This window comes from Crotalus tigris, unplaced genomic scaffold, assembly GCF_016545835.1.
Source record: "Crotalus tigris isolate CLP2741 ecotype Arizona unplaced genomic scaffold, ASM1654583v1 scf7180000018489.288463, whole genome shotgun sequence".
Lineage (NCBI taxonomy): Eukaryota > Metazoa > Chordata > Lepidosauria > Squamata > Viperidae > Crotalus > Crotalus tigris.
In genome coordinates, this window is record NW_024097035.1 from 123,311 (window position 1) to 150,843 (window position 27,533).

The 27,533-nt window shown below is 39.3% G+C and overlaps 1 protein-coding gene across 1 annotated transcript in view; it reads left to right on the forward strand.

The window, feature by feature from the left end:
• Positions 1-27,533, forward strand: part of LOC120312379 (probable acyl-CoA dehydrogenase 6) — a 53,044-nt gene that overhangs the window by 6,536 nt on the left and 18,975 nt on the right. The window contains 2 exon segments of the mRNA XM_039353043.1: positions 25,613-25,661; positions 25,663-25,682. Coding sequence (XP_039208977.1) covers positions 25,613-25,661; positions 25,663-25,682 — 69 coding nt within the window.

Genomic DNA, 27,533 nt, shown 5'->3' on the forward strand with positions numbered 1-27,533 from the left:
ATGCAGCCATGCTGGTTTCTTTTGAGAGCTGTTATTTTTCCTCTTTGTTTGGTATTGTGCTAGTCTGGGATTTTATTATCTCATTTTTCAAAATTTCCCAAGCTTCTTGAGTTGTTTTCCCCCTGAGGATTCTCATCCATGGAATACTTCCCAAGCCCTCTCTAAGTTTATTGAAATTAGCTCTCTTGAAGTCCAAGACTCAAGTTTGTGTTCTATTACTTGTGCTTCCATAATGTTGAATTCCAATATTGCATGATCACTTCCCCCCAGGGTTCCTATGGCTTCAACACCTTCTATTATTTCATCTCTGTTAGTGAGAATTAGGTCCAAAATGGCTAATCCCCTAGTTCCCTTCTCTACTTTTTGGGAGACAAAGTTGTCTGGTAGGTTTGCCAGGAACCTGTTTGATCTTCCACCTGGTGCAGAGTTTGTCTCCCAGTTGATGTCAAGGTAGTTAAAGTCCCCCATTACTATTGTGATGTGGAACAGTTCATTTAGTGGCCATTTAGAGTTACAACAGCACTGAAAAAAAGGACTTATGACCGTTTTTCTAAGTGATAACCTTTGCAGCGCCCCCATGATCATGTGGTCAAAATTCAGATGCTTGGCAACTGGTTCATATTTATGACCATTGATGGGTTCCGAGGTCATGTGGTCAATTTTTGTGACCTTCTGACAAGCAAAGCCAATGGGGAAGCCAGATACACTTAACAACAGAGTTAGTAATCAACTGCAGTGATTCACTTAAAAATTGAGGCAAGAAAAGTTGTAAAATGGGGCAAAACTCACTTAACAAATGTTTCACTTAACAACAGAAATTTTGGGCTCAATTATGGTTGTAGATTGAGGACTACCTGTTTTGTGGGGTTTTTTTGAAAGAGCTTCACTCATTGAAACTCCTATGTGTTGCATAATAATATTAACAATAACAATAATAATAATAAAATTGGGAGGGACTTTGGAGATCATCTAGTCCAACCCCCTACTCAGGCAGGAAACCCTACACCATTTCAGACAAATGGCTGTCCAGTCTCTTCTTAAAAACTTCCAGTGTGGGAGCATTCACTGCTTCTGGAGGCAGGATGCTCCACTGATTAATTGTTCTCACTGTCAGAAAATTTCTCTTTAGTTCTAGGTTGCTTCTCTCTTTGATTAATTTCCTTTCATTGGTTCTTGTCCTACCTTCAGGTGCTTTGGAGAATAGCTTCACTCCCCCTTCTTTGGGGCAACCCCTGATATATTGGAACACTGCTATCATTTATTTATTTATTTATTTCTAAAATTTATATGCCGCCCAATCCCAAGGGACTCAGGGCGGCGTACAAAATTAAAACAATAATCTGACAATAAAACAATAAAATAAATACATTCATACAGCATGTCCAATCATATCCCGCCCCCCCCCCCGGGGACATCAGCCCAAGGCCTGCCGGAACAGGAGAGTTTTAATGAGCCGAGGTGGCGCAGCAGTTAGAGTGCAGTACTGCAGGCCACTTTAGCTGACTGTGTGCAGCAGGTTCAAATCTCACCGGCTCAAGGTTGACTCAGCCTTCCATCCTTCCGGGGTAGGTAAAATGAGGACCCAGATTGTTGGGGGCAATGTAAATATATATATACATTGCTTACTGGTGTACACCGCTTAGAGAGTGCTTGCACTTAAAGCGGTATATAAGTCTCATAAATAAATAAATAAATAAATAATGGCTTTCTTAAAGGCCGGCAGGGTGGGAGTAGTTCGAATCTCGGGGGGAAGTTGATTCCACCAGGTCGGAGCCACCACAGAAAAAGCCCTTCCCCGAGGGCCCGCCAGCCAACATTGTCTGGCCGATGGGACCTGAAGGAGGCCCAATCTATGGGACCTCACCGGTCTCTGGGAACTGTGCGGCAGTATGCGGTCCTGTAAGTAACCTGGCCCTTATCCATGAAGGGCTTTAAAGGTGATAACCAACACCTTGAATTGCGTCCGGAGACCCACAGGAAGCCAGTGCAGCTCGCGGAGGATAGGTGACACATGGGCGTACCTTGGCGCGCTCACAATCGCTCTCGCGGCTGCATTCTGAACCAATTGCAGCCTCCGAACGCTCTTCAAGGGTAGCCCCATGTAGAGCGCATTACAGTAATCCAGTCTTGAGGTGACAAGGGCATGAGTGACCGTGAGTAAAGCCTCCCGGTCCAAGTAAGGCCGCAACTGGTGCACCAGGAGAACCTGGGCAAAGGTCCCCCTGGCCACAGCTGATAGAAGTTGTTCCAAATGTAGCTGTGAGTCCAGGAGGACACCCAAGTTGCGTGCCTGCACTGAGGGAGGTAAATTTGCCCCCCCCCGGACTAATGATGGACCATCCAGTTGACCTTTGGGAGGCAAGACCCAGAGCCACTCGGTCTTGTCAGGGTTGAGTCTAAGCCTGTTCACCCCCATCCAGACCCTCACATCTTCCAGGCACCGGCACATCATGTCGACTGCTTCACTGAAAGGACACGGGGTGGAGATATACAATTGGGTATCATCCGCGTATTGATGATACCTTACCCCGTGTTGCCGAATGATCTCACCCAGCGGTTTCATGTAGATGTTAAAAAGGAGGGGGGACAGGACCGAGCCCTGAGGCACCCCATGATCGAGGCGCCTAGGGGTCGATCTCTGTCTGCCCGCCAACACTGACTGCGACCTGTCAGAGAGGTAGGAGGACAACCACCACAATACGGTGCCGCCCACCCCCACCTCTCCGAGACGATGCAGAAGGATACCATGGTCAATGGTATCGAAAGCCGCTGAGAGGTCAAGAAGCACCAAGATAGAGGAATGACCCCTATCCCGGGCTCGCCAGAGGTCATCAGTCAGTGCGACCAAAGCAGTCTCAGTGCTGTAGCCGGGCCTGAAACCAGATTGAAAAGGGTCCAGATAATTAGTTTCATCCAAGGATCACAAGAGTTGGGACGCCACCACCTTCTCTACAACCTTCCCCACAAAGGGGAGGTTGGAGACAGGACGAAAGTTCTTCAAAACAGCTGGGTCCAGGGAAGGCTTCTTGAGGAGGGGCCTCACCACCGCTTCCTTCAAAGGTTGCGGGAAGACCCCTCCATCAAGGAAGCGTTGATTATCGCCTGGAGCCAGCCTCGTGTCACCTCCCTACTGGCAGAAACCAGCCAGGAGGAGCACGGGTCCAATAAACAGATGGCGGCATTCATTGCCCTCACGGCCTTGTCCACTTCATCCGGGGTCACAGGCTCAAACTCGCTCCAGATAACATGACTAAGACCAGCCCCCGGCAACTCGGCTGGCACTGCCCAGTCGGAGTCCAGGTCTCTCTGAATCTGAGCGATTTTGTCCGAAAGAAACTGAACAAACTCCTCAGCTCTCCCCTGCAAGGGTTCCTACGCCTCCTCCACTTTAAGAAGGGAGCAGGTCACCCTAAACAAGGTGGCCGGGTGAGATTCTGCGGACGCCATAAGTGCGGAAAAGTGAACACACTTTGCTGCCCTTATCGCCACTAAATAAGTCCTAAGATAGGCTCTTAATAGTGATCGGTCAGATTCAGAGTTACTGGCCCTCCAACGTCGCTCTAGACGTCTCTTGTGGCGCTTCATCTCCTGGAGTTCCTCAGTAAACCAAGGCACCCTCCGGGGACCACCACCACAGAGAAGTCACAAAGGCGCAATTCGATCCAGGGCCCCGGACACCGCCTCATTCCAGGCTGCAACCAGGGACCCAGATGAGCTGTGGACAAGGGAGTCAGGTATTTCCCCAAGCTCCTCCTGGAACCAATCTGGGTCCATTAGGCGCCTGGGGTGGAACCACCTAGTTGGCTCCCTCTCCCTACGATGGGGGAGTGATTCTCTGAAGTCCAGCCTCAATAGGAAATGATCTGTCCATGACAAGGGAGAGATCTCTATTCCTCTTAATTCCAGATCATGTCTCCATTGCCCCGAGAGAAACACAAGGTCGAGTGTGTGACTACCCCTATGAGTCGGATCCTGAATTACCTGGGTCAGGTCCATGGTTGCCATGGAAGCCATGAACTCTTGCGCCGCCTCTGAGCGATCGCCGAGTGATGGCAGGTTAAAGTCCCCCAGTACCATAAGTCTGGGGAACTCCACCACCAACCCAGCTACTGACTCCAGCAACGCAGGCAGGGCTGTTGCAATGCAGCTGGGAGGTAGGTATGTCAGCAGCAAGCCCAACTGAACCCGTGAACCCAACTTCAATAGGAGGGACTCACACCCAACAACCTCCAGGGCAGGAATCCCACGAGGATTCAAAGACCTCCGAGCTATGACTGCCACTCCCCCACCCCTGCCCTGATGTTGAGGCTGATGAAGCACCACAAACCCGTCCGGGCACATCTCCGAGAGGGAAACACCCCCCTCAGGGCCCAGCCAGGTTTCGGTTATACATGCCAGGTCAGCCCCACTGTCCAATATTAAATCACGGACAAGGGGGGCTTTGTTGACAATGGACCTGGCATTAAGCAACAGCAGCCTACAACTAGGGCCCTGTACTCCTGTCACCAGTACTACAGGATGGGCCTTTTGAGGGGCCGGAACAAGGAATCGCTCTAATATAGCGAGTCCTCATTCCCCAAAGATGGCCTGCCCCTCGGCTCCTGCCATATCTGCCCATCCCAGTCATAACCGGGATGCTCCGACCTTCTCCCCTCCCCGGAGTACCCCCACCCTCACCAACCTTCTCCCTTCCTGACCGGACTAGCTTTCCATACAGACCAAGCCCAAGGGTAAGTCCTGCCCCCCCCCCCGCTTTTGCTATTGCACTCAGTAGAGGGGGCACCAGGATCCGCCCCTGACTCCACCATTCTCCTACCCCAAACGCTCAATACACATTCACACTCAATATACATAAAAAATAAAAATATTCACATTCATATGCCCTAAATACAATAATAAAATTTATACCTTACAGGGCCACCATTCATCTACATACATACACATACCCACAACAAACATTCTCTAAAAAATATTGCCCCTCCATGTCCCAGGCTGGTCCAGTGTGGCTGGCTAGGTGATCATTAGGTGCTTGTCTGGGGGCAGCCCGTACTTGGCCTTATGCTCCTCAAAGAGCTGAGTCAACTTCTCCAAGTACCTCTCGTGCAGCTCATCAATGGCTTCTCCAGACACCCAGCAATTGTGTAAAGTCAACCCAACGATGCCGGGGCTGTAATTCATCTTCTTCCACGGGGTGCCGGTGTAGGCCGGCTCCTCTGGCCCACTCGACGGCCTCCCCAGGGGCCCGTTCCCCAATGCCGGCCCGCCGCTTTCCCCAGCAGGGCCCAGCAGCAGCGTGTAGTTGAAACCGAAGGTGCTGGCCTTGTCGCACTTCCTCTTGTTGCTGGCTGCCGCTGCAACAGTGGCGGCGGCGGTTGCCACCGGGGCAGCAGGCGAAGCCGCGCAGGGAGCCGAGGCCGCCGGACAATAAGCCAGGACCATCTGGATGAGATGTTTTTAGTTGGCCTTCATGTGGTTTGGGATTGGAGGCTGTAAGGTTTAAGTGCTTGCCTTCTCCTCTTTCATCGGTATACCGGTAGGAGCAGAGTGATAGACCTAAGATCAATGTTTTGTCAGTACTGCAAGCCACTTTAGCTGACTGTGTTCAGCAGGTCAGCAGTTCAAATCTCACCGGCTCAAGGTTGACTCAGCCTTCCATCCTTCCGAGGTAGGTAAAATGAGGACCCAGATTGTTGGGGGCAATTTAAAATATATATATACATTGCTTACTGGTGTACACCGCTTAGAGAGTGCTTGCACTTAAAGCGGTATATAAGTCTCATAAATAAATAAATAAATAAATGTTTTGGTTTGAAGATCAGTCTTCTCTTACTCATGTTTTCTGTTCTTCCATCCCCCAACTGCTCCTTCCACTGTTAATCCAAGAAGATTTGATTGTCATCCCTCATCCTTCTCTTCATTAAACTTCATTAATATCCAATTCCAGAAACCGTTCCTTATATGCTTTAGCCTCCAGTATCCTAATCATCTTTGTTGCTCTTTTCTGTACTCTTTCTAGAGTCTCAGCATCTTTTTTACATCGTGGTGACCAAAACTGGATGCAGTATTCCAAGTGTGGCCTTACCGAGGCATTGTAAAGTGGTTTAAGTTTGGGTTTCCGTGCTGCATGGTAAATAGCTCTCTGTAAGAGTTAAAATCCCAGGCCACCTGCATATTGATTGAGATAGCTCTTCAATGAATTGCTATGTGGATTATCCTTTCTTTTCCTTTTTTTGCTTTTATTCACAGTCCATAGGCTAATTTCTTCTCCCTTAATCTAGATTCTCAGCAGGAACATATGCGAGAGTTTATCATAAAATCCTTCAGGATTTAGCAACATACTTAAAAATCCATTAACCTTCTGACACATTCCCACTTCTACAAAACCTGTTCTATTATTTCTTGTTATGAAAAGAAAAGTGGGAAAGAGTAACTTCAAAGAAATTTGAAAATTCCCAGATGTCCAGAAGTTTAATTTTCAGTTCAAAATCCTTTCCTTTTTACTTTTTTTTTTGTCATTGTACAACATAGCAGAATATATTTTACTGGTAATCATTAAAAATAAGCTTTAAAATGCTGACGCACTATGAACCAAATTACTTGGAATACACACTTTTAAAATATTTGTTCTTGAATTGGTCAGAAATGATACATAAAGGATTGGGTTGAGTTGGATTTGATATGGTGTGGTTTTACCCAAATATTTGATCCAAACTATGTAATACTGAAACGCAAGCTTTGGTTCATTTCCTGGATATTGTTTTGTTTTATGGCTGCACTTTTATTATTCTACCTAAATTGGCAGAGCAAGTTTTTACTAAGGGAAAGCCAAGGGAAACAATTTACAGATATCATTGTCTGTTGTCTACAGCGGAGTTTTTCTCTGGTTTCAGTACCAGAAGTCAATAAGAAGTCATAAGTTAATTTTAGACTTGTGGTTCACAGTTTTGAATACACAGGCAGTCTTCAGAAGATGCTGAGATTCAATTGTAAGCAGCACTGAGGGTGAAGTGCAGGCATATGAGGCAGCTACATAATATGATCTGCTCTTAGGAATTGTCCATTGAGGATACGGAAGAAAATTACATTCTGCTATACCATTTGTTTTATTAATTTTTTTCTCCATCCTCTCCCTCTCTCTTTTTTGCTTCTGAACTACTATTTTTATTCCTGCTCTGCATCTTCAAGTATTTATTTATTTTTTTGCAAAAAACATCAAGTTTTTAACATTTTTATTTATTCACGAGGGTGTAATTGTCTCTCTGCATGTGGACTTTGATATATGATAGACAGTTTTCAAGGAAGCACTTGTGCATGGAAAGCAGCTTGAGGTTCAACTGTAATGCATTAGAAATGGCTCTTTCCAAAGGAACATTATTCACTTGTCAATCAAGACTACTTTGTTCTAAATAATTTATAATTTATTACAAAATATGATTTTCCAACTTTCCTTTTATGGAACTGACACCAATTTAATCCACTTTGAAAGTCCCCCCCCTTAAAAATTACACAAGTATTTAAAAGTGTTTTGGACATTCAACCAGTAAGTAAGTAAGTGAGTAAATAAATGTAAGTTTGCATTTCTGAGCAAAAATACTGATGGAGCTGGAATATTTAAACAATGGCTATAAGAGAAGAGGTGAATATATAAAATAATTAATATTTTCCTAAGACAATATATAGTAACATAAAATGTCTCTAAGTTCTGTTAGGCCAGTCTTCCATATCTTAATTTTTATATGCTACCTTTTTGCTGTGTGCTTTATACAGATACCTAGTACAATCCTACTTTTCCATTTATGTTCAAAAGTATTTTTAATAAAATTTATTGCTTTTATAATTCAAGTTTTAATATTCCAAGTACCTGGAATGTCTAATATTAAATTAAGTATATTAAATATAAATGAATATTTCAAAAGGCTTTAGTAAATTTCTAGAAATATAATGTTTATACATCTTTTCATAGAATTCATGTGTCTTAAAATGATTCTGTACATTCCATATCTTCTCCATTATTATAATTCATTCTGCAGTATAAAGCCATTCTACATTCTGGGTAGCTAATGTTTGAATTAAATAATGCTTCTTCAGAATGTGTATTTGCTTTTACACATAATCACCACATTCACTAGATATTTCTTGTAATAATGGACAAGCTTCTTAAAGTTGTTATGAAAGCTACATTTGTCTTTTCAGCCAGATTCTGTTCACCTCTTCTTTGAGTCAAACATCTCAAAAAAGTTTTTTTCAGCTTTGGGAAAAGGTGAAAATTGCTTTGTGCCAAGTTTTAATTATATGGCAGATGGAGTAAGATAAAGAGATCCAACTTTGTAATTGCCATTTGGGTAGCCTGAAAAATGTGAGACCAGGCTTTAGCACATTACAACAAATTTACTTTCTTGTGCTTCTGAACTCTGCTTAATCATTGTTTCAAAGTTTTGAATATTTTAATGTAGGACTTTGAGTTTATAACAGTACCTGATTCAGGAAAATCCATATGAATAGCAGCATCTGATTCCAAAAACTGTGGCAACTTTCCTCTGAGTGATCTGATTGTCCTTGATCAATTTATCAATCTTTTTTTTTAACAACAAATTTTATTGGTTTTTTCTTTTTACAAACAAGTGCTTAGGAAACAACGTGATGACAGGGTAATCAGTTATCCAAGAGCAAAATCATAAATATGTAATTCAAATTAGATCATTAAAAACTCCCTCTCTATTCCCTCAAATAATATATTATATCCAAATTAGTGTATTTCAATACAGTTAAGTCAATCAAAACAATCATCAATAACATTTCATCTATATGAATCCAAATCCTATATTAAGTTTTACTATTTTCAATTTCCATATTCTGTTTTGCTACAATAAAAATGTTATTGACACTTTAGGTGTCTCTCCATTCCCTTTTTCCTTAACATATTCAGTAATCATTTATTAATATCATTTCTTATTTTTTCAAAAATCCCTCTTTTTAACAGCAAAAATATTATTCCAAAAAATACATTTCTACACTATTTTTTAAATCTATAATCTATCAATCAATCAATATCTATATCAAACTCCTTTAACCCCCACCTAAAATTGCTATATCCACAACAAACATGTTAATACACAAACAAACATCTTCTTACTAAGTTCAAATATTTAGTTAATATTTATTCAATCTAACGTCTTATTCACCCATCTTAAACCATGAATCAATCCGTACCTAGAAAGCCTTTTAAACCCGTTATGTAGAGTTTTGGATCACACTCTTAAATCTTATTCTAGCTTTCTTTTTATGCCAAGTAGGTTTCCATAACAGAGCCTGAGGCTCAACAATTAAGTCTCTCTTTGTGCCTTGTAGTATCATTTGGGTCAAGAAATAGCGTCCCCTCCTCTGTTTTGGAGATCTGACTCCTTTGTAGATAGTTCTTTGTTGTTTTAGAGATTCAAATCTTGACATTTGGATCTGTTGAATAGAACACTCAATTATATCCAATTTTGTAATTAGTAGATGATTATCCAAGTTATCATGGTTCTCAATTAGTTGTATTTGTATATCCATTTCTGTTGGTTTTAAGATTGTAAGTAATTTAATTACAGTCATATTTTGTTCATCAGAAATCTCATTAAGTTATATATAAAATGAAGTAGAATCTTCTTTAATGTTGATTTGTTCTGCTTCTGTTGTTTTTTGGTCTGTAGACTGTTCAGATAAGATCTGGAGGTCAGTTTGTAGATTCAAAGTAAAATTTCTGTTTTTTATTTCTGTAGTACTCTTTTATTTGTAGACGTATTTGCTCAGTGGCTTCATAAATTTTTTTCAATATAAGTTTACAGTTAAGTTGTGAATAGGGTTTCTCCATTTCGATAGTGATTAGAAACAGTCCTGTTATCTTTTAGTGGAGGCTATATTAAAAAAACATTTAACCAGTGTCCACTCCCACAAATACAACTGTTGGATTTCTTTGTCTTTTCCTTTTTATGATGATCTGAAGGTCAAGCCAGTCTCAACATCAAAGAGAGAAAAAAGACAGTTGCAATTGTAACGTTCTCCACAAGGTGTCCTCAGTAGACTGTGAAATCTCTTCTCAGACACCAAAAATAACATTAACAAGATCAGAAAAAGAAAAAGAAATCTTTACATGTAAACTAAATCCAGTAATAAGTTCAATAATAGAAATTTTTTCAAGACCCCAAAGTAGATGGAAAAGTAAAGAATAGTCAATTAAAGTTAATTTTCAGTCCATTTAAACTTCTTTTCCCAAACTCACAAACACCGCTTTCTTAAAGCAGGGAAATAGTTCCAAAAATGCATTTTACAGGAAGCAAAAAAGAAAAGAGGACTAAGAGAGGGGAAAAAAAACTCACCCGGATCAACCACGGTAGTTCTTGCACTTAGATGTTCTTCTGAATTCTGGTTACAGCAGCAAAGTGATCGGCCATTTTGCTGGCCGATCTTTCCTCCGTCGGCCCTAAGGAGCATTCTTGGACTGTGGAAGGAGCTGCCACCCTTCCACAGTCGACAAGGGCCTCCTCAATGGTAGTCACCTCTCCAGGGCGACTTTTCGATCTGGTTAAGGGTCTGCCAGCAGATAGAAAGCACCTGGCGAAGAGAGCAGTCTGCAGATGCCGCGACCTGCAACCAGAAGTCAATTTATCAATCTTTCTCATGTGAAACTTAACAGCTGCTGTCCCACTTCATTCATTTCATTCTTGATTACTCAATTAAACTTTTCTCAGCTTACCATCTTTACATTTGTTGGCCTAGTCGTGCACAGTGCTCACGTCAATACAATTGTAACCATAAGCAACCTGCATTCAGGCTGAATGAGAGGAAGTTCAGTTGTAGAAAGTCCTTTGACAAGCAAAAATTCAATAACTATGTGCTTAAAGTGTCCTTCCACGTACTGAATGCAGGCTTCCATTCATGAACAGCAATAACATTCTTTTCTCACAGTAACTTCTTACTAGCTGAAATGAAAGAACAGATGCTCAAGAACCCATCACAGCTTCTAGCATATCAGTATTGCAATCTGTTGGTGACATGACATTGAAAATATTATTTAATATTTCATCCACATTTGGACACAAACACAGACGCAAACACAAGTGCACAAACTGCACAAACACATACATACACACCCACACACACACAATATGTATTTATAAGCTTAGTTATATTGGCACTCATTAAGGTAGTCCTTGACTTACAAGCACTCACATAGCAGCTGTTTGAGATTAAATACCCCAAAAGGTATTAAGATACGCCTCTTCCCTGCAATCACATAAACACATTTTGGGCGCTTGGCAGCCAGCCCAAATTTATGCTCATTAGGATGTTTTTGCCAAAAATCTGCTTTTCAGCAAAAATGCCTTAGAGAGAACCCTACTGTTAGTGACAGTGGGGTTCACTTAGCACTGTGCTCACTTAACAATCACAGCTTTCATTTAACAACCACTGCAAAACTCATAAAATTGGGTCACTTATGTGATGACCCACTTTATGACTGGTAGGTCATGAGTCATTATGGTCATGATGAGGGTGGGGGGTGGGAGAGAGACGGTTATTACTCTTAAACTTTGTTGTTCTTTGACACTTCTTTGCTATTTTTAATTCTTTTTATTGTACACCTCTTTTGGAAATATAACATACAATTAAAAAGCAGATTATAGATTCTTTTGCAATACATTTCAACGAACTTCTTATATTTTGGCTTCCTGTTTCTCTTTCCTTATATTTTATCTCTAACCTTTTCAATAAAAAGTCAGGGAGATTTGTTTGACTCAGCATCCATTCTTCCAAACAAAACTAAGCCAGCATATACACATTGTTCCTTTTTCAAAAACAGCCATTTTTTCTACTGCCAGAAATTTTATGTAAGATAGGCAAGCCAAGAGAAAGACAGATGAACTCTGTAGTTTCCTTCAGATCTGTTCTTTCTAAGTATATGTTTGTTTTTCTGGGAGTATGATGTGAAGAAATGAGTTTATCAAGCTATTTTAAAAATAATATTTTTTAATGATCAAGAAGACCATGGCAAAATTATAGTGGAGTTTAGAAAAAGCACATTTAGTTGGAAGAACAAACAAAAGTATCAGGCTGTCCTTCCTAACTTCCTTGCACAAATTAAAGCATGAACCCAATGTTATTTCCTCTTACTAGTTTTGTACATTGAATTCCATTCCTGCTGGAGCGCATTTATTAAATAAAAAATATCTATTTTGCAAGATTTTTTATTTTTATTCTATTTTGTAAGATTATTTATTTTGTCCATTTTATTATATACCACACACACACACACAGAGAGAGAGAGAGAGAGAGAGAGAGAGAGAGAGAGAGAGAGAGAGAGAGAGAGAGAGAGAGAGAGAGAGAGAGAGAGAGAGAGAGAGAGAGATTCTATTTTGTTTTGTACATGCTCTATGTGAATGTGTGTGTGTCCATCTGTCTGGTCTTGTGTCTATCTGTCCTGCAGTAGGCAATAAAATTTGTTTTATCCAAAGTTATGTAAACAAAATTCATTAGTTTATAAGTAAGGACATGAGTGCTTAATGTCTGATAACTTCTGCTTGTAACTTATATTTTATTTTATTTTTTTATTCATCAATATTTCAAGGCTGCCTGATTCTTCAATAGTCTGAGTGGCTTACAAATAAATATGCAAGGAAGAAAACTGTATAAAAAGAAGAATATAGCTTACCAGAACCTAGGACAAAACTAAACTAACTAAAAGGGATACACAACTTCTTTCAGAATGTTATAAGGATAGAGGCTGCTTGAATCTCCAGGAAGATATCCTGGAGCTTGTTGCAGCGCAGTAAGCATATCTTCTGAGTCACCCAAAATTTCATTGTTTAAAGCAGAGGTGAGGAATGATGGCCTCTTTATGACTGATGGACTTCAACTCCCAGAATTCCTGAGCCAATATTCTGGGAGTTGAAATCTAAAGTCATAAAAGGGTCGTCATATCCCACCTCTGGTTTAAAGGCTCCAGAAGGCTCAAAAGGATTCTAGGTATAGTTGGATACCCCCAGCCACAGATACAATTAATTAATCCAAACTGTAATGCAGATTTTGAGAATGGAAATCAAATGCTGATTTTTATGGCTATTTTTATTTTGGCTCTATCTCCATTTGGTTGATATTGTCTTGAAAGCCTGATAATTAATCAAATTTTTAATAGTTGAACCTTTAACAGGAAACAGTGGTATTATTCAGAAATTTAAACCTGTCATCTGAAATATGAGTTTTATTTTCTACCTTGGCGGAGCTAATGTTGCCCTCAGTTGCTGTATGATAAGCTAAAAATGATACCATGTTTTTTCGCAGGCAATAGATGAAGCAGCTGATGGATGGGCTAGTATGGTGCTGGGAAAAATAATATACCCCATGTAAAAGCACTTCCTAGCTACCACGGGATGACATTTTTGTATGTGATTGTGTTTATGCAGTTGTAGTTTCCACCTCACCAAGTGGCAGTTGTTACTAGGCCTGGAAAAAAAAAGAGAGAATTGATGGCTATAAGCAAGGGATAGATGATGGGAAATGGGACCAGAATTTCCATTGCTAAGTGACATGGTTGTAAAGCATGATATCATATGACTGCATTGCTTAGCAATGGAGATTCTGGATTACCAGTTGCTTTCATTAAGCTCGGTATCATGAAATCACTATTTGCAGCCTCCCGTTGGTTTCCCCATTGACTCTGTGTGCAGAAAGCTGGCAAAGAAAGTTATGAATGGCAATCATGTGACCAGCAGATGTTGCAATGTCACAATTGTGAACCAGTCATCAAGTATCTGGATCGTGATACTGTAACTGACTTAATACAAGAGCTAACTATAAGTACCACTCATTCAGTGCCATCACAATTTGAATGGTTAGGGTTTTTTTCCACAAATTTTATTAAATGTACATTTAAAAACAGAAGTGGACATGATTCAACTTCCCTGGCAACAACACTGCTATTAGTATTACCTTATGTTACAGAAAGAAAAACAGAAACTTAAAATACATTCTATAACAGGACAGAGTATAACAAACTGTACATATAACATCTGTAATTTTTTTGGTAAACCATCTTTTAGTCGTCAACGTTGTATTTACATATCTTTCAGTTGTGTCCTAATATAGGTGTTAATAAGAAGTCCTTACGATATCAATTAATCAATCGATAATCATCTCAGCGATCCTCCTTATCTCTAACAATCGTACAAATTTTTCCAAATTTCATAATACTCCGTTCCAGTTTTATTTTTAATCTCTAGAGTTAACCTGTCCATTTCAGCACAGGATAAGATTTTATTTATTATTTCTTCTTCGGTGGGGGTTTCCTTTCTTTTCCATTTTTGAGCGTATGCCAATCTTGCTGCGATTAAAATATGCAATAGTAAGTAGAGAGATGCTTTGCTGAGTTTATCATTAATAATCCCTAATAAGAAAGTTTCTGGTTTTAAATCAATTTTTTGTAATAGTATTTTTTCCAGCCAATTTTTAATCTGATGCCCAAAATTTTGCACTTTTGAACATTCCCACCACATGTGATAGTAAGTCCCTGGAAACCTTCTACATTTCCAGCATGTCAATGAGGTTTTTTAATCTATTTTTGCTAGCCTTATAGGGGGAAGGTGCCATCTATAAAACATCTTGTATAGATTTTCTTTATATGAGGTGGCTAGTGTTAACCTCCTGTTTCTATCCCATATATGTGATTACTCTTCCTAAATTTATGAATTTGGGGTGCATGAATATCTCTAATATGGATAGCCAATTGGGAATTTTTATATAATTAAAATTTTTACGTCTAATAGTGCCCATCTAATATGGTGATTCTGAAAATACTGATGAGCCTTATATTTCCTGTCCCACATTGTGGCATGCCACCCTATTTGCATGTCATGGCCTTCTAATGCCAATAGTCTTCTGTTCCTTAAGTGTATCCAATCCTTTATCCATACCAATATTGCTGCTTGATAATATTTTTCCCAATTCGGGAGGCTGATCCCTCCTCTTTCTTTTGGATTCTGTAATAATTTTAATTTAATTCTCGGTTTTCTACCTTGCCAGATAAATTTGGATGTAATTCTGTTTAAATTTTCAAAAAAATCCTTGCCTAATTTAATTAGTACACATTGGAATAAAAAGAGTAATTTGGGAAGTATATTCATCTTGATTGTCGCTATTCTCCCTATAAAAGAGATCTGCAAGTTTTTCCATCTGTCTAAGTCTGCTATAATTTGATCTATTAATTTATCATAATTTTCTCTTTTGAGTGTAATACAGCTTGCCGACAGTTGGATTCCCAAGTACCTTACTCTTTTAGATGTCTGGATATTAATTTTCTCTACTAGCTCAGTTTCTTGTAGATTGGACATGTTTTTAACTAACATTTTAGTTTTTTCTTTATTAATTTTCAACCCTGCGACATCTCCATAATTTTCCAACACCTGTAATAATCTTATTCCAGATTTTAAAGGGTCTTTCAGAATGAAAACTAAATCGTCTGCATACGCCTGTAATTTAAATGTCTCTTTTCTGATTTCTAATCCTTTAATCAGATTATCTTTACAAATTATTCTTGTGAGTGCTTCTAAAGAAAGAATAAATAATAGAGGAGATAGTGGACAACTTTGTCTCATGCCTTTTTGTATTTGGACGCTATTTGTTAATTCTCCGTTTATGATTACTTTTGCTTCTTGTTTGGAATAGATTGGTTTAAACATGTTTATAAATTTTTCCCCGAATTCCATCTGTTTAAATTGAGTCGACATAAAATTCCATTTGACATTATCAAACGCTTTCTGAGTACCAACAAAAATCAATGCCATTTGTTTTTCGCTATGTAATGCATAGTATTCTAAGGTGTTTAGTATAATCCTAACATTATGTCTAATTTATCTTTTAGGCAAGAAGCCGTTTTGGTCAGTATGGATAAATTCAACTAAATATTTTTTTAATCTTTCTGCCATTATGGTCATGAAAATCTTATAATCCATGTTCAGTAAAGAGACGAGCCTATAGTTTTTAATGCAGGTCAAATCAGAGTTTTCTTTAGGAATTAGTGAGATGATTGCTTCTTTCCATAAGTTTGGGGTTTTTGTTGTATTTAGTCCATCATTAAATATGTCCAGTAGGGTTGGGGCCAAAAGTTCTTGGAGGTTCTTATATATTTCAGATGGTAATCCATCAGGGCCAGGTGTTTTATTACTTTTTTGCTTTTTAATTGCTTCTATAATTTCCTGGACTGTTATATCTTTATTTAATATATTTTGGAATTCTTCCGGAACCTTCAGTAAGTCCACTTTCATAAGATATTGTGATATTCTTTCCTCAGTAACCTTTTCATCCTCTTTATAAAGATTTTTATAGAATTCATATGTCACCCATTTTTTTCTTCATTCTGATGTACCACTCCCCTGCTTGATTACATAATTTACTAATCCATCTTTTATCTTTTTGTTTTTTTCAATCTATAAGCCAACTATCTCCTGGGTTTATTTGCCTATTCAAAAAAGTTTTGTCTAATACTTTTTATTTTATTTTTTGCCATTTCTCTCTTTTATATAATGTTCAATTTATGCTTATTTAAATCTAGCTGTTGTTTTAGGTCTCTACAATGTGGGTTTTTTTGTAGTTCTGATTCTAATTTTTTGTATTCTTCCTCTAAACCTTTTCAATATTGCTTTTTCTTTTATATTCATTGACCATGTACGCAATTGCAGTTCCTCTCATAACAGCCTTGGCCATGTCCCATAAATTTTGAGTGCTAGTCTCCTTTTGTTATTTATCTAAGAAAATGTCCGCATTTGTTCCTCCATCTTATGCTTAAATTCTATTTGGTTTAAAATTGCCTTTTTAGAGTCCACTTCCTTGTTGCTGTCTTCTGTTCTTTCCATTTAATTATAATGGGGTTATGATCTGCCCAAGTATTAATATCTATTACTACCTCATCAATATCTGAATTTAATTCTTTCGTTGTCCAGACCATATCAATTCTGGACCATGATTGATACCACCCTGAATAGTATGTAAATTGTTTTTCATTCAGATTTCTCTCCCTCCAACTATCTTGAATATTTAATTCTTCCGCCATTTTAAAAAAAGTACCAGGTAATAATCTCCTACTTCGTTTCCTTACTTCCTCACTCTTATAATCTAATTCTCTATCTATAATTGCATTAAAATCGCCAATTATACAAATATTCTCATATTCCATATCAGCAATAACCTTATGCAGTTTCTTATAAAATTGTCTTTGTTTTTCATTGGGGGCATAAATTCCTACCAGGGCGACCTTTTTATTATTCAGGGAAATTTCAATAATCAGTCTTCTACCTTCCTCATCTCGATAGATTTGTCTTGCTGGGATTCTTTCTTTAACATATATCACAATTCCTCCTTTCTTCTACTATGAAAGCGATACAAATTTGGTCCCTAACTTAGAGTAGTTTAGTAGATCCTGATCTTGAGTCTTTATATGTGCTTCTTGTAAAATTGTTATGTCTACGTTTTTCTTACTGAGCTTATTCAAAATTATATTTCTCTTAGTCGGGGAGTTTAGTCCATTTACATTTAATGATAATATTGTTAATATTTCTACATTACTGCCGCTGTTTTGATCTTTTCACTCTTGTCGATCTATCTTCCTTGAGTTCTTTGTGACTACTTTCATTGTCATTGTCATAGTTCATTCTCATTTTTTCTCTTCTTTCCATTTCCCGTTCTTTGCCTTATAATTCTTGTGTCTTTCTATTATATCTCTCTGTATTGTTCTCTTCTCTTAACTCTCTTTCTTCTAATTCATCTTCATTGCATAAGTGCTGCTGGAAAAACTCTTCTGCTTTGTCAATCGAATCTAGCTTATAACTTTTTTCTTGCCAGGTCATCAGAATCCCTTCCGGCATTAGCCACCTAAAATTGATGTTTTGTCTTATTAATTTTGATGTAATATGTTGGTAGGGCCTTCTCAGGGTCTTGTTTAAGAACAGTTAGTTGTTTACCTCTCTATTCTATTTGGGTCATCCCTTGTTCTATGCAAAATCTCATCCCTAATTGACTTCTTCACAAATCTGATATGTACTTCCTTGGGTAGGTTATTTCTTCTTGTGTAATTTGTGTGGATTCTGTATATTTCATTGATCTCATTTGCCATCTCTTCTTTCCCTGTCCCTAGGGCCCTTGCTAACAAGTCCGTCATCATTTCTGGGAGGTCCTCCCCCTTCTCTTCTTTCACGTTTTGAAAATGTAAATAATGGTCTGCTTTCTCAGTTTCAAGCAGGATGACGTTTTTTCTAATTCTTTGTTTGCTTGCAAGAGTTTTTCATTCATTTCATCTACTCTTCTTTCCTCCTTATTCATTCTGTCCTCCATTTCTAATAATTTCTGTTCATTTTTCAATATCTGTTGTTGGAAACATAATTTGAATGGTTGTTAAGTGAGACCACTTGTATGTATATCTGTGTCACAAAGGGAAGCTTCAGCTGGATATTATCATTCTTTGATACAATTCTAAAAGAACAACTCCCTTCCCCATGGTTCATTCTTGTGATGTGGTCACCTTTGAGGAATCATCAACACTTTTACTGCTTAAATCCTGCTCTGAGATACGTTGATTTTTGTCATTACTGTTGTATCATCTGCGAACTTCACAATATGGTTGGTGGAAAACCTAGCACAATAGTCATGGGTCAACAGGGTGAACAAGATTTCAGTTTAGAAATCAAGGCATACAGTATCTGGATAAATACACAGTTGTCAGTGGAGAAGCTTGAGCTCTTTGCTCCTGTTATATAAATAGAATCATCACTTTTACTGCTCATTTGGAAGGGCAAGACCCCTTTCTCATCATGGTGAGTCCTACACTAGAGTAGTGACAACTTAGACTTCTCATCTTCAGAGACCCATGGCAGCTATGGCTGATGGTTACTCTCCAGCTCCTTCTACTCTCCCTGCAGGTCCTCAGGCAGCAGTTCATCCGCAACTCTGGAACTCCCTGTTCATTGTTGGTCTCCTCATCTAAGTCTGAGCTCATCATGACAGGGAGCAAAGAAAGCTCTGATGACATTTGAGAAGATGCTTACCTTGTGCATTTACTTATTACATATTTGCAATAGTTCAGTGAAGGAGATCAAAAATGAACTTAGGATATTCCCAGTTGAACCATTTGCTCTGACATGAGGCATGTTGTTGTTACTTCATCAGAGAGGCTGCTAAGCAATCTTCAAAGGTCAAGGGACATGGGACAAGAGATACTATCTAGAAAAGTATCTAGAAAATACTATATAACTGACCCAAACCCATTTTTGTTTTATTTTCTTGCTAGACTATATTAGTATGGTAGATGTCATTCTTATAGACATTGGACACTGACTCACATTTTATTTGATGCATGTGCCAAATAAAAATGTTTAAAACATTAAAGTGTCCAAATTAATTAATAATTGTCATATCTCACAAGATTGCAGGGTTTTTGTCTTGAAATTTCACAAGGACTCAGTATGCTTTGCCACAGTCTGATAAAGATTTCAGCATTCTTACACTCTTGCACTCTTATGGGTTCCAGCCAGTGGTGGGATTCAGCCAGTTTGCACCACTTCAGCAGAACCAGTAGCTAATTTTTTGTTTCCCGGGCCCAGAATGGACTTTCAAAAGTGGCGTCCACATAGAGAACTGGTTGTTCACATATTTGAATCCCACCACTGGTTCCAGCTGTTTGTATTTGGATTTCTTGGATGCCATCATGGTGCCCTATAGTATCTATACTATACTATAGTGCCCTATAGTATCACTTTGCTGATCCTAGATCAGGAGTCTTCAAACTTGGCACTTTTAAGATTTATATACTGAAATGGAAAATACTAGAAATGTGTTTATAAAAAGCATTTTGGGGGGAAAGTAAGGATATAAATAGAACAGTACTTCATCAGACCAAAAGCTTATATAGCTGGACATTCTGTGTCCACAAATAAGTCATGAATTCAGTTACCTTTTACCAATAATGTATGCTGTGGAAGATCACCTGAGAACCTATGCAGTCTTTTACCTTGGAACGAAGTCATGGTTCATGAAGGGGCAGATGCTTTGCATTCAAAAGCTCTCAGGTTCCATCTCTAGAATTTCCAGGTTGGATACTCAAATATTCATGCCTAGTAGCTGACACTGCTTCATTGCAGAGGTTAATGAAATTCTAACAGATTTGAAACTTTATTATATTTGGTTTACTTGGTGAACAGAAAGTGCTGTTGTATTTATAAGCCAACGGATTGCTGGGCTGCTCCAATTATTATGGTTTTCGTTTTACTGTTTTTGTTTGATTGCTTGTATATATGGTTATATCCTTTGTTTGTGAGCCAGAGTTTGGTTTAAGATGCATGGTCATATAACCATGTTAAAGTGTCTCTCTCTCACGTGCGCACACTCTCTCTCACTCTCTTTCTGTGTGGTGTGTGTGTATGTGTGTGTGTGTGTGTTTCCTAGAATACATTTAACTGACAGCTATATTAAGAAAGTTATTTTGCCTTCTTCACTTCCATTCTGATTTGAATGAATATTATTATAAATGAGTTTATCTGGAGGACTGACATTTTTTCTGTGCCTTTGTTCATTATGAAGACTTTTTTTGGACAAATCTTTGAAATAAAAATTTCCCATGCCTTTATACATGCATAATGGAGTTCTCTATGTAATTGCTTCTGACAGCTTTCTAAGCCATTTATTGCATTGTGCAGATTAAAATTATAGCTTTAAATAATACATCTGTAGCAAGTGATCCAGAGAACAATCTTATTGTGTTTAATTTTTCTCTACAATTTAACATGAATCAATAAACAATGAAATTCTGGTTGCAGTCAGTCATTCAGCATCCATTCAGTTACAACAGTATTGAACAAAAGGACCTTACAACCAACAATTTGTGTAGTTACAACTGTCGCAGTATCCCCACAGTCATGTGTTTGGACATCTGGCTCGCAATTACATCATGGTTACAGTCATGTGATCACCATTTGAGACCTTTCCTGCCAGATTCCCATAAACAAAGGCAGTGGGGAAACTGGAAGGGAAAGTCATAAGTGGCTCTTGCACTTTTTGTCCCAAGAAGACCTATACTATATAAGATCCTAAAGATATTATTCCCCATGGCACTCGCCTGTGCACTGTAGTGGCCCCTGTCAGCTTGCTGACATTCAGTAGTGCCCAGCTGCAGCTTTCACCCACCCACAAACAGCACTTGTCCATTGCCCTCCTTACTCTGATCACACGCAGACACCGGATTTTCAGGATTGCTGTTGCTAAGCCATATGAATCGTATGACATTACATTTTATGACCATATCATTAGAGACAGAAATTCCAGTCCCAGTTGTCATTGTAAACTTAGAACTATTTGTTGGATTTAAAAACATTCAATTTGCCAACTCCTGCAGGATAGCCCCTAGTTAAACTAACTATACTCTCGTGTAACTTATACATGAATCAGACCATTTCCTATTCAATAATCATACTAATTTTTATTCTCTTTTTGCTTTATGACTTTGTACACAATTTAGATTCATGTTTGAATTGGGTAGCTATATAAATAATTTTCTAAATATATAAATAACAGATGAGGTTGCCAATATTTTGTTCACAATTAGATTTTTTTTAACAAAAATGTGGCAATAGTAGCTTTTAATATTCTAATCATGCCAATCTATGAGCTATAGAGATTTGGTTGATTTATTATGTGCCATCAAGTCAATGCCTAGTTATTTGTGCCTAGAATGGGAACACTGGATTGATTTGTTCCATGATTTATTTGTTTGTTTTCTTGGCTGTCCATGATGTTCTCAAGACATCTTCTCCAACACTAAAGTTCAAGTGCATCAATACTCTTTCTAACCTGCTTCTTCAAATTCCGTCAGGTCCAAGTCCAAAGGCAGCACAATGAAATCCAAACAAGTCTAGATCTTTATATTTGCTTATACTTAATAGACAGAATCTTATCAGATTAAAGCTATAACTTTCTAATGTGATATATACACCTTGGGAGATTTCAGAATATGCATTCTCTTATTTTGGGCTTTTCTCTGGAATGTACTGCCTCCTCCATGTGAAACATCAGTGCTCTTGCTGGAATTCTCCTTCTCCGAGTGCACATTCCATCATAAATTCCAACTTTTCCTTCCATAAAGTGTCACAGGAAACACCATTGTACGAGTCTGATTTTTGTATATATAATGGATTTTCATATTTTTTCCCAAAGGCTTCATCTCTGTCCCCAAGGTGCAAATCTGCATCATCGTCATCGTTGTCATCATCATCATCATCATCATTATCACCATCATCATCAAGTTGGAAAGGAGCTTGGAGGTCATTAATCCAACCCCTGCTCAGGCAGGAAACCCTATACCATTTCAGACAAATGGCTGTCCAGTCTCTTCTTAAAAATTTCCAGGTTTGGAGCATTCACAGCTTCTGGAGGCAGGTTGTTCCACTGGTTAATTGTTCTCACTGTCAGAAAATTTCTCCTTAGTTCTAGATTGCTTCTCTCTTTGATTAATTTCCATCCATTGGTTCTTGTCCTACCTTCAGGTGCTTTGGAGAATAGCTTGACTCCCTCTTCTTTGTGGCAGCCCCTGAGATAATGGAACACTGCTATAATGTCCCCCCTCGTCCTTCTCTTTGTTAAACTAGACATACCCAATTCCAGCAACCATTCTTTATATGCCTCCAGTCCCCTGATCATCTTTGTTGCTCTTCTCTGTACTCTTTCTAGAGCAGTGGTTCTCAACCTTTCTAATGCCGTGACCTCATAATACAGTTCCCCATGTTGTGGTGACCCTCAACCACTTATACATCACCGGGTGCCAGGGGTGTGGCCAAAGAAAAGGGGGGGAAAATGGCGGACAACCTTGTTTGGCGACCCCCGTGAAATGGTCGTTCGACCCCAAATGGGGTCCCAACCCACAGGTTGAGAACCACTGTTCTAGAGTCTCAACATCTTTTTTACATTGTGGTGACCAAAACTGGTTGCAGTATTCCAAATGTAGCCTTACCAAGGCATTGTAAAGTGGTATTAACACTTCATGTGACTTGATTCTATTCGTCTGTTAATGCAGCCTAGCACTGTGTTGCCTTTTTTGGCAGCTATAGCCCACTGCTGGCTCATATTTAGGTGATTGTCCACTAGGACTTCGAGATCCCTCTCACATTTGCTACTATTGAGCAAGGTGCCACCTATACTGTACCTGAGCATTTGGTTTTTCTTGCCTAAATGTAGAAACTTGCTTTTTTCACCATTGAATTTCATTTTGTTAGATAGTGTCCAATGTTCAAGCTATCAAGAACCTTCTGTATCTTAAGCCTATCTTCTGGAGTGTTGGCTCCCTTATTGTTGATAATTAATCTAAAAAAGGCAGAAATTATCCACTGTTTCTTTCATTGCCTATTCTGAGGCTGGTTGCTCTGCCTGTGTCACTTTATTTTATCCTACTTGATTATTCCACTGCGTTCATTGACTTTCATTATTAAAACTTGCAGATCATTTACATTTTCAACTATTATAGAGTAATGTCATCAGCATATCACAGTTACCGATGTTTCTTCTTCCTGTTTTAAAACCACAATAATATATTTTCAATTGAGCCTCATTCAATATATAATCTACATATAGATTGAATAAATAGAGACCATAGAACCTTTGCCAACTTATAGCCAATGTGTTTGTTAAGTAGAATAACAAAATCTTGAAAGTCTGTATATATTTGTCTCTGTTCCATCGTATATCAAACAAAATCAAAGCAGGATTATTTTGAGTACCTTTCTCAGGCTTCCCTTTTCTCAGAACTCTATAATCTTTTCCCCTTAACTATTTGTTTATTCCTTCACTATACAAAAAGTCAACTCTCATTTTCTTTACATCATGCATCACATATGTACATTATTTTTAGTACTCTTGGCTTTCTTAATTATCAAGCAACTGGATTGTACTTATGACAGTGGGGAGAGGAGAGAGTAATGAAAACCTGTGTATCATTGAGAAACATAAAGCTTTAATGAGCTGAATTATGTGCAAACATCAGAGAAGAAGCCATTTTATATTGGAAAGCAAAGAGAAAATTGGAGTCGTTACTTAAACCTCTTCACTATTACATTCATCTTCCACAATAGCATAGTGGAAAACTTGAGTCCCTTTCATTAAAATAATTGTAGTAATTGAATATGCTTTCATAGATTTATGAATGAATGAATGAATATGAATAAAAATTATATGATGGCCCAACTCCCTTTCAGTGACTCTGGGCAGCTTACATGAATAAAAATCCAATAAAAAGACAATAAAAAGCAAATATCCCCTATCCCCTTGGTGACTTACGTTTCTGTCATTGCTAAGGATCCATTGCAGACCAATCTAGGTTTAATCTGTCACCAAACCCAACCTCAATAGGGTAAGGATTGTTCCCACTTCCCCACCCCACCTATCTATCCTTCCCCCTCCCCCCAGGTTCTTTGCAAAGGGATGTTTTGGTGTGTTGTCAGTGCCTTATTTTTCCTTGTTTATTTTCTTTTTTGCAGTACGGAGCCAGTCCCAGCCCAGCCCACAAGTATGGTGCACTGCAACTCAGGGGCTACTTTGTCCTTTTCCTTTTTGCAGCAGCCCAGCTAGGCAATGCCTTGTCAGCAGTGGGAACAACAGGATAGGAAGATCCTCTGGAGAAGCAGAGCTCAGGAGCCCAAAAGAACATAGATGGGAAGGGGGGTGAAGATATGTGGGAGTTGCAGCATCCCTGTGGTTATAAGTGCATGTGGGCTGCCAAGCACCTGAATTTTGATCACAGGACTGCAGGGATCCTACAGCAGCCAAAATTTCAGGTAAAGCTTGTAAATCCCTTTGTTTAATCAAAAATTTTGCAAATGATATTATTACTGGGAGATGCAGTGCTAGAATATTTGGGGGTTCGATGCTGAAGAATAGGCAAATGCTCAGTTTCTAGAAAAACTTATCATGCTCAGTCTTCTTTTTCTTGAGAGAAATGTGTTATATTCAGAATACAAAATGTCATGTAAGACAAGGCCAGAACAAAAAGAGGAACAAGCAAAGTATAACCCCAATTTTATGCAGATAAGATCTCTTTTCTGTCTACTATGCATAGAAAGAGGACAACTGGAGTTCAACTATGAACATTTTATAGACTTTTAAGTAAACTTTTTCCAACCTATCTTTTCCAAAAGTATTGGACAAAACACGTGGCCTTTTTTTGTTTGTAGTGTCTTTGGTTTGCTTGCACAAAAAACAGTAATAGAGAATTGGTCACATGCATCAGATGATTGGAAAATGTTTCTCCTTTCTTAGAAACTGTTGACATTTGATCATTTGCCTTGCTAGCTTTTGCTGCCAAATGGTACAAAGTACTTTTTTCCATGAATTATTTTGCCCAACTTCTATTGGAAAGACAGATTTATAAGTGATTTTATGTCATGCTCTGCTTTCTGTTCTTTATTTTCAAAGTTATATATAAAAGTATCAAAACTTTCCTCTCAAAAAAGGATATGAAATACTGTTGTAGTAGATCTTGCTTTCAAAAATCACACAAAAGGGCCCTGGAAAAAATGTTTGACTTTGTCATCATTACAGATTTGGTACAGATGAGCTGAAGTAAGAACAATAGCTCCAACAATAGCTGGAGATATTGTGGCTTGCGGCAGGTTCAGATGTTGCAAGTAAGTATAAATCATCCATATAAAATTTGTAACTCATTTACAACTGATTATTGACTATTATACAAATTTATATGGTTACTTATGTAGCATACACATTAAGAATTCTAGGTAGTGAGCAACAATAAAACCATAATACAATTAATAAATTAAAGAAGGAAGGAAGGAAGGAAGGAAGGAAGGAAGGAAGGAAGGAAGGAAGGAAGGAAGGAAGGAAGGAAGGGCAATGTTGAGGCTTCAGTTAAAAACTCATATCTATAAACCACACCCAATCATGCCAAGCTTCATTAATATCCTGCCCCATGTACATTTTGCTATTCTAAATAACTCAATAATACTTGGTGGTATCCCTTCTTCTTCCCCACACCTTTTGTTTTGTTTTGTTTTGCAATAATAACCGTACCAATAGTGGAAAATATTTGTAACTCAGGATTGAAATGAGAGGTCCTTGATGCTATCTAAGTCTATAACTCAACAACTGTGAAATAGCCAGAAGTACTGATTCAGAGTGTTAAAGAAAATGTTCTTAGTTCTCAACTGATCAACAATAATTAGAAAAAGATGCTTTGTAAAAGCCCTGTTAAAACAAATGGAGAAGAAAGAATCATTGTTATTATGATTGTCCGTGATTTAATATTGGACAGCGGGCGGACCTGGCATGTATAACCGAAACCTGGCTGGGCCCTGAGGGGGGTGTTTCCCTCTCAGAGATGTGCCCAGACGGGTTTGTGGTGCTTCATCAGCCTCGACATCAGGGCAGGGGTGGGGGAGTGGCAGTCATCGCTCGGAAGTCCTTGAGTCCTCGTGGGATTCCTGCCCTGGAGGTTGTTGGGTGTGAGTCCCTCCTATTGAAGTTGGGTTCACGGGTTCAGTTGGGCTTGCTGCTGACGTACCTATCTCCCAGCTGCGTTGCAACAGCTCTGCCTGCATTGCTGGAGTCAGTAGCCGGGTTGGCGGTGGAGTTCCCCAGACTTATGGTACTGGGGGACTTTAACCTACCATCACTTGGCGATCGCTCAGAGGCGGCGCAAGAGTTCATGGCTTCCATGGCAACCATGGACCTGACCCAGGTAATTCAGGATCCGACTCATAGGAGTGGTCACACACTCAACCTTGTGTTTCTCTCGGGGCAACGGAGACATGATCTGGAATTAAGGGGAATAGAGATCTCTCCCTTGTCATGGACAGATCATTTCCTATTGAGGCTGGACTTCAGAGCATCACTCCCCTATCGCAGGGAGAGGGAGCCAACTAGGTGGTTCTGCCCCAGGTGCCTAATGGACCCAGATCAGTTCCAGGAGGAGCTTGGGGAAATACCTGACTCCCTTGTCCACAACTCGTCCGGGTCCCTGGTTGCGGCCTGGAATGAGGCGGCGTCCGGGGCCCTGGATCGAATTGCGCCTTTGTGACCTCTCTGTAGTGGTCCCCAGAGGGCGCCTTGGTTTACTGAGGAGCTCCGGGAGATGAAGCGCCACAAGAGACGTCTAGAGCAACGTTGGAGGGCCAGTAACTCTGAATCTGACCGATCACTATTAAGAGCCTATCTTAGGACTTATTTAGTGGCGATAAGGGCGGCAAAGCGTGTTCACTTTTCCGCACTTATTGCGTCCGCAGAATCTCACCCGGCCGCCTTGTTTAGGGTGACCCACTCCCTTCTTAAAGTGGAGGAGGTGGAGGAACCCTTGCAGGGGAGAGCTGAGGAGTTTGTTCAGTTTCTTTCGGACAAAATCGCTCAGATTCAGAGAGACCTGGACTCCGACTGGGCAGTGCCAGCCGAGTTGCCGGGGGCTGGTCTTAGTCATGTTATCTGGAGCAAGTTTGAGCCTGTGACCCCTGATGAAGTGGACAAGGCCG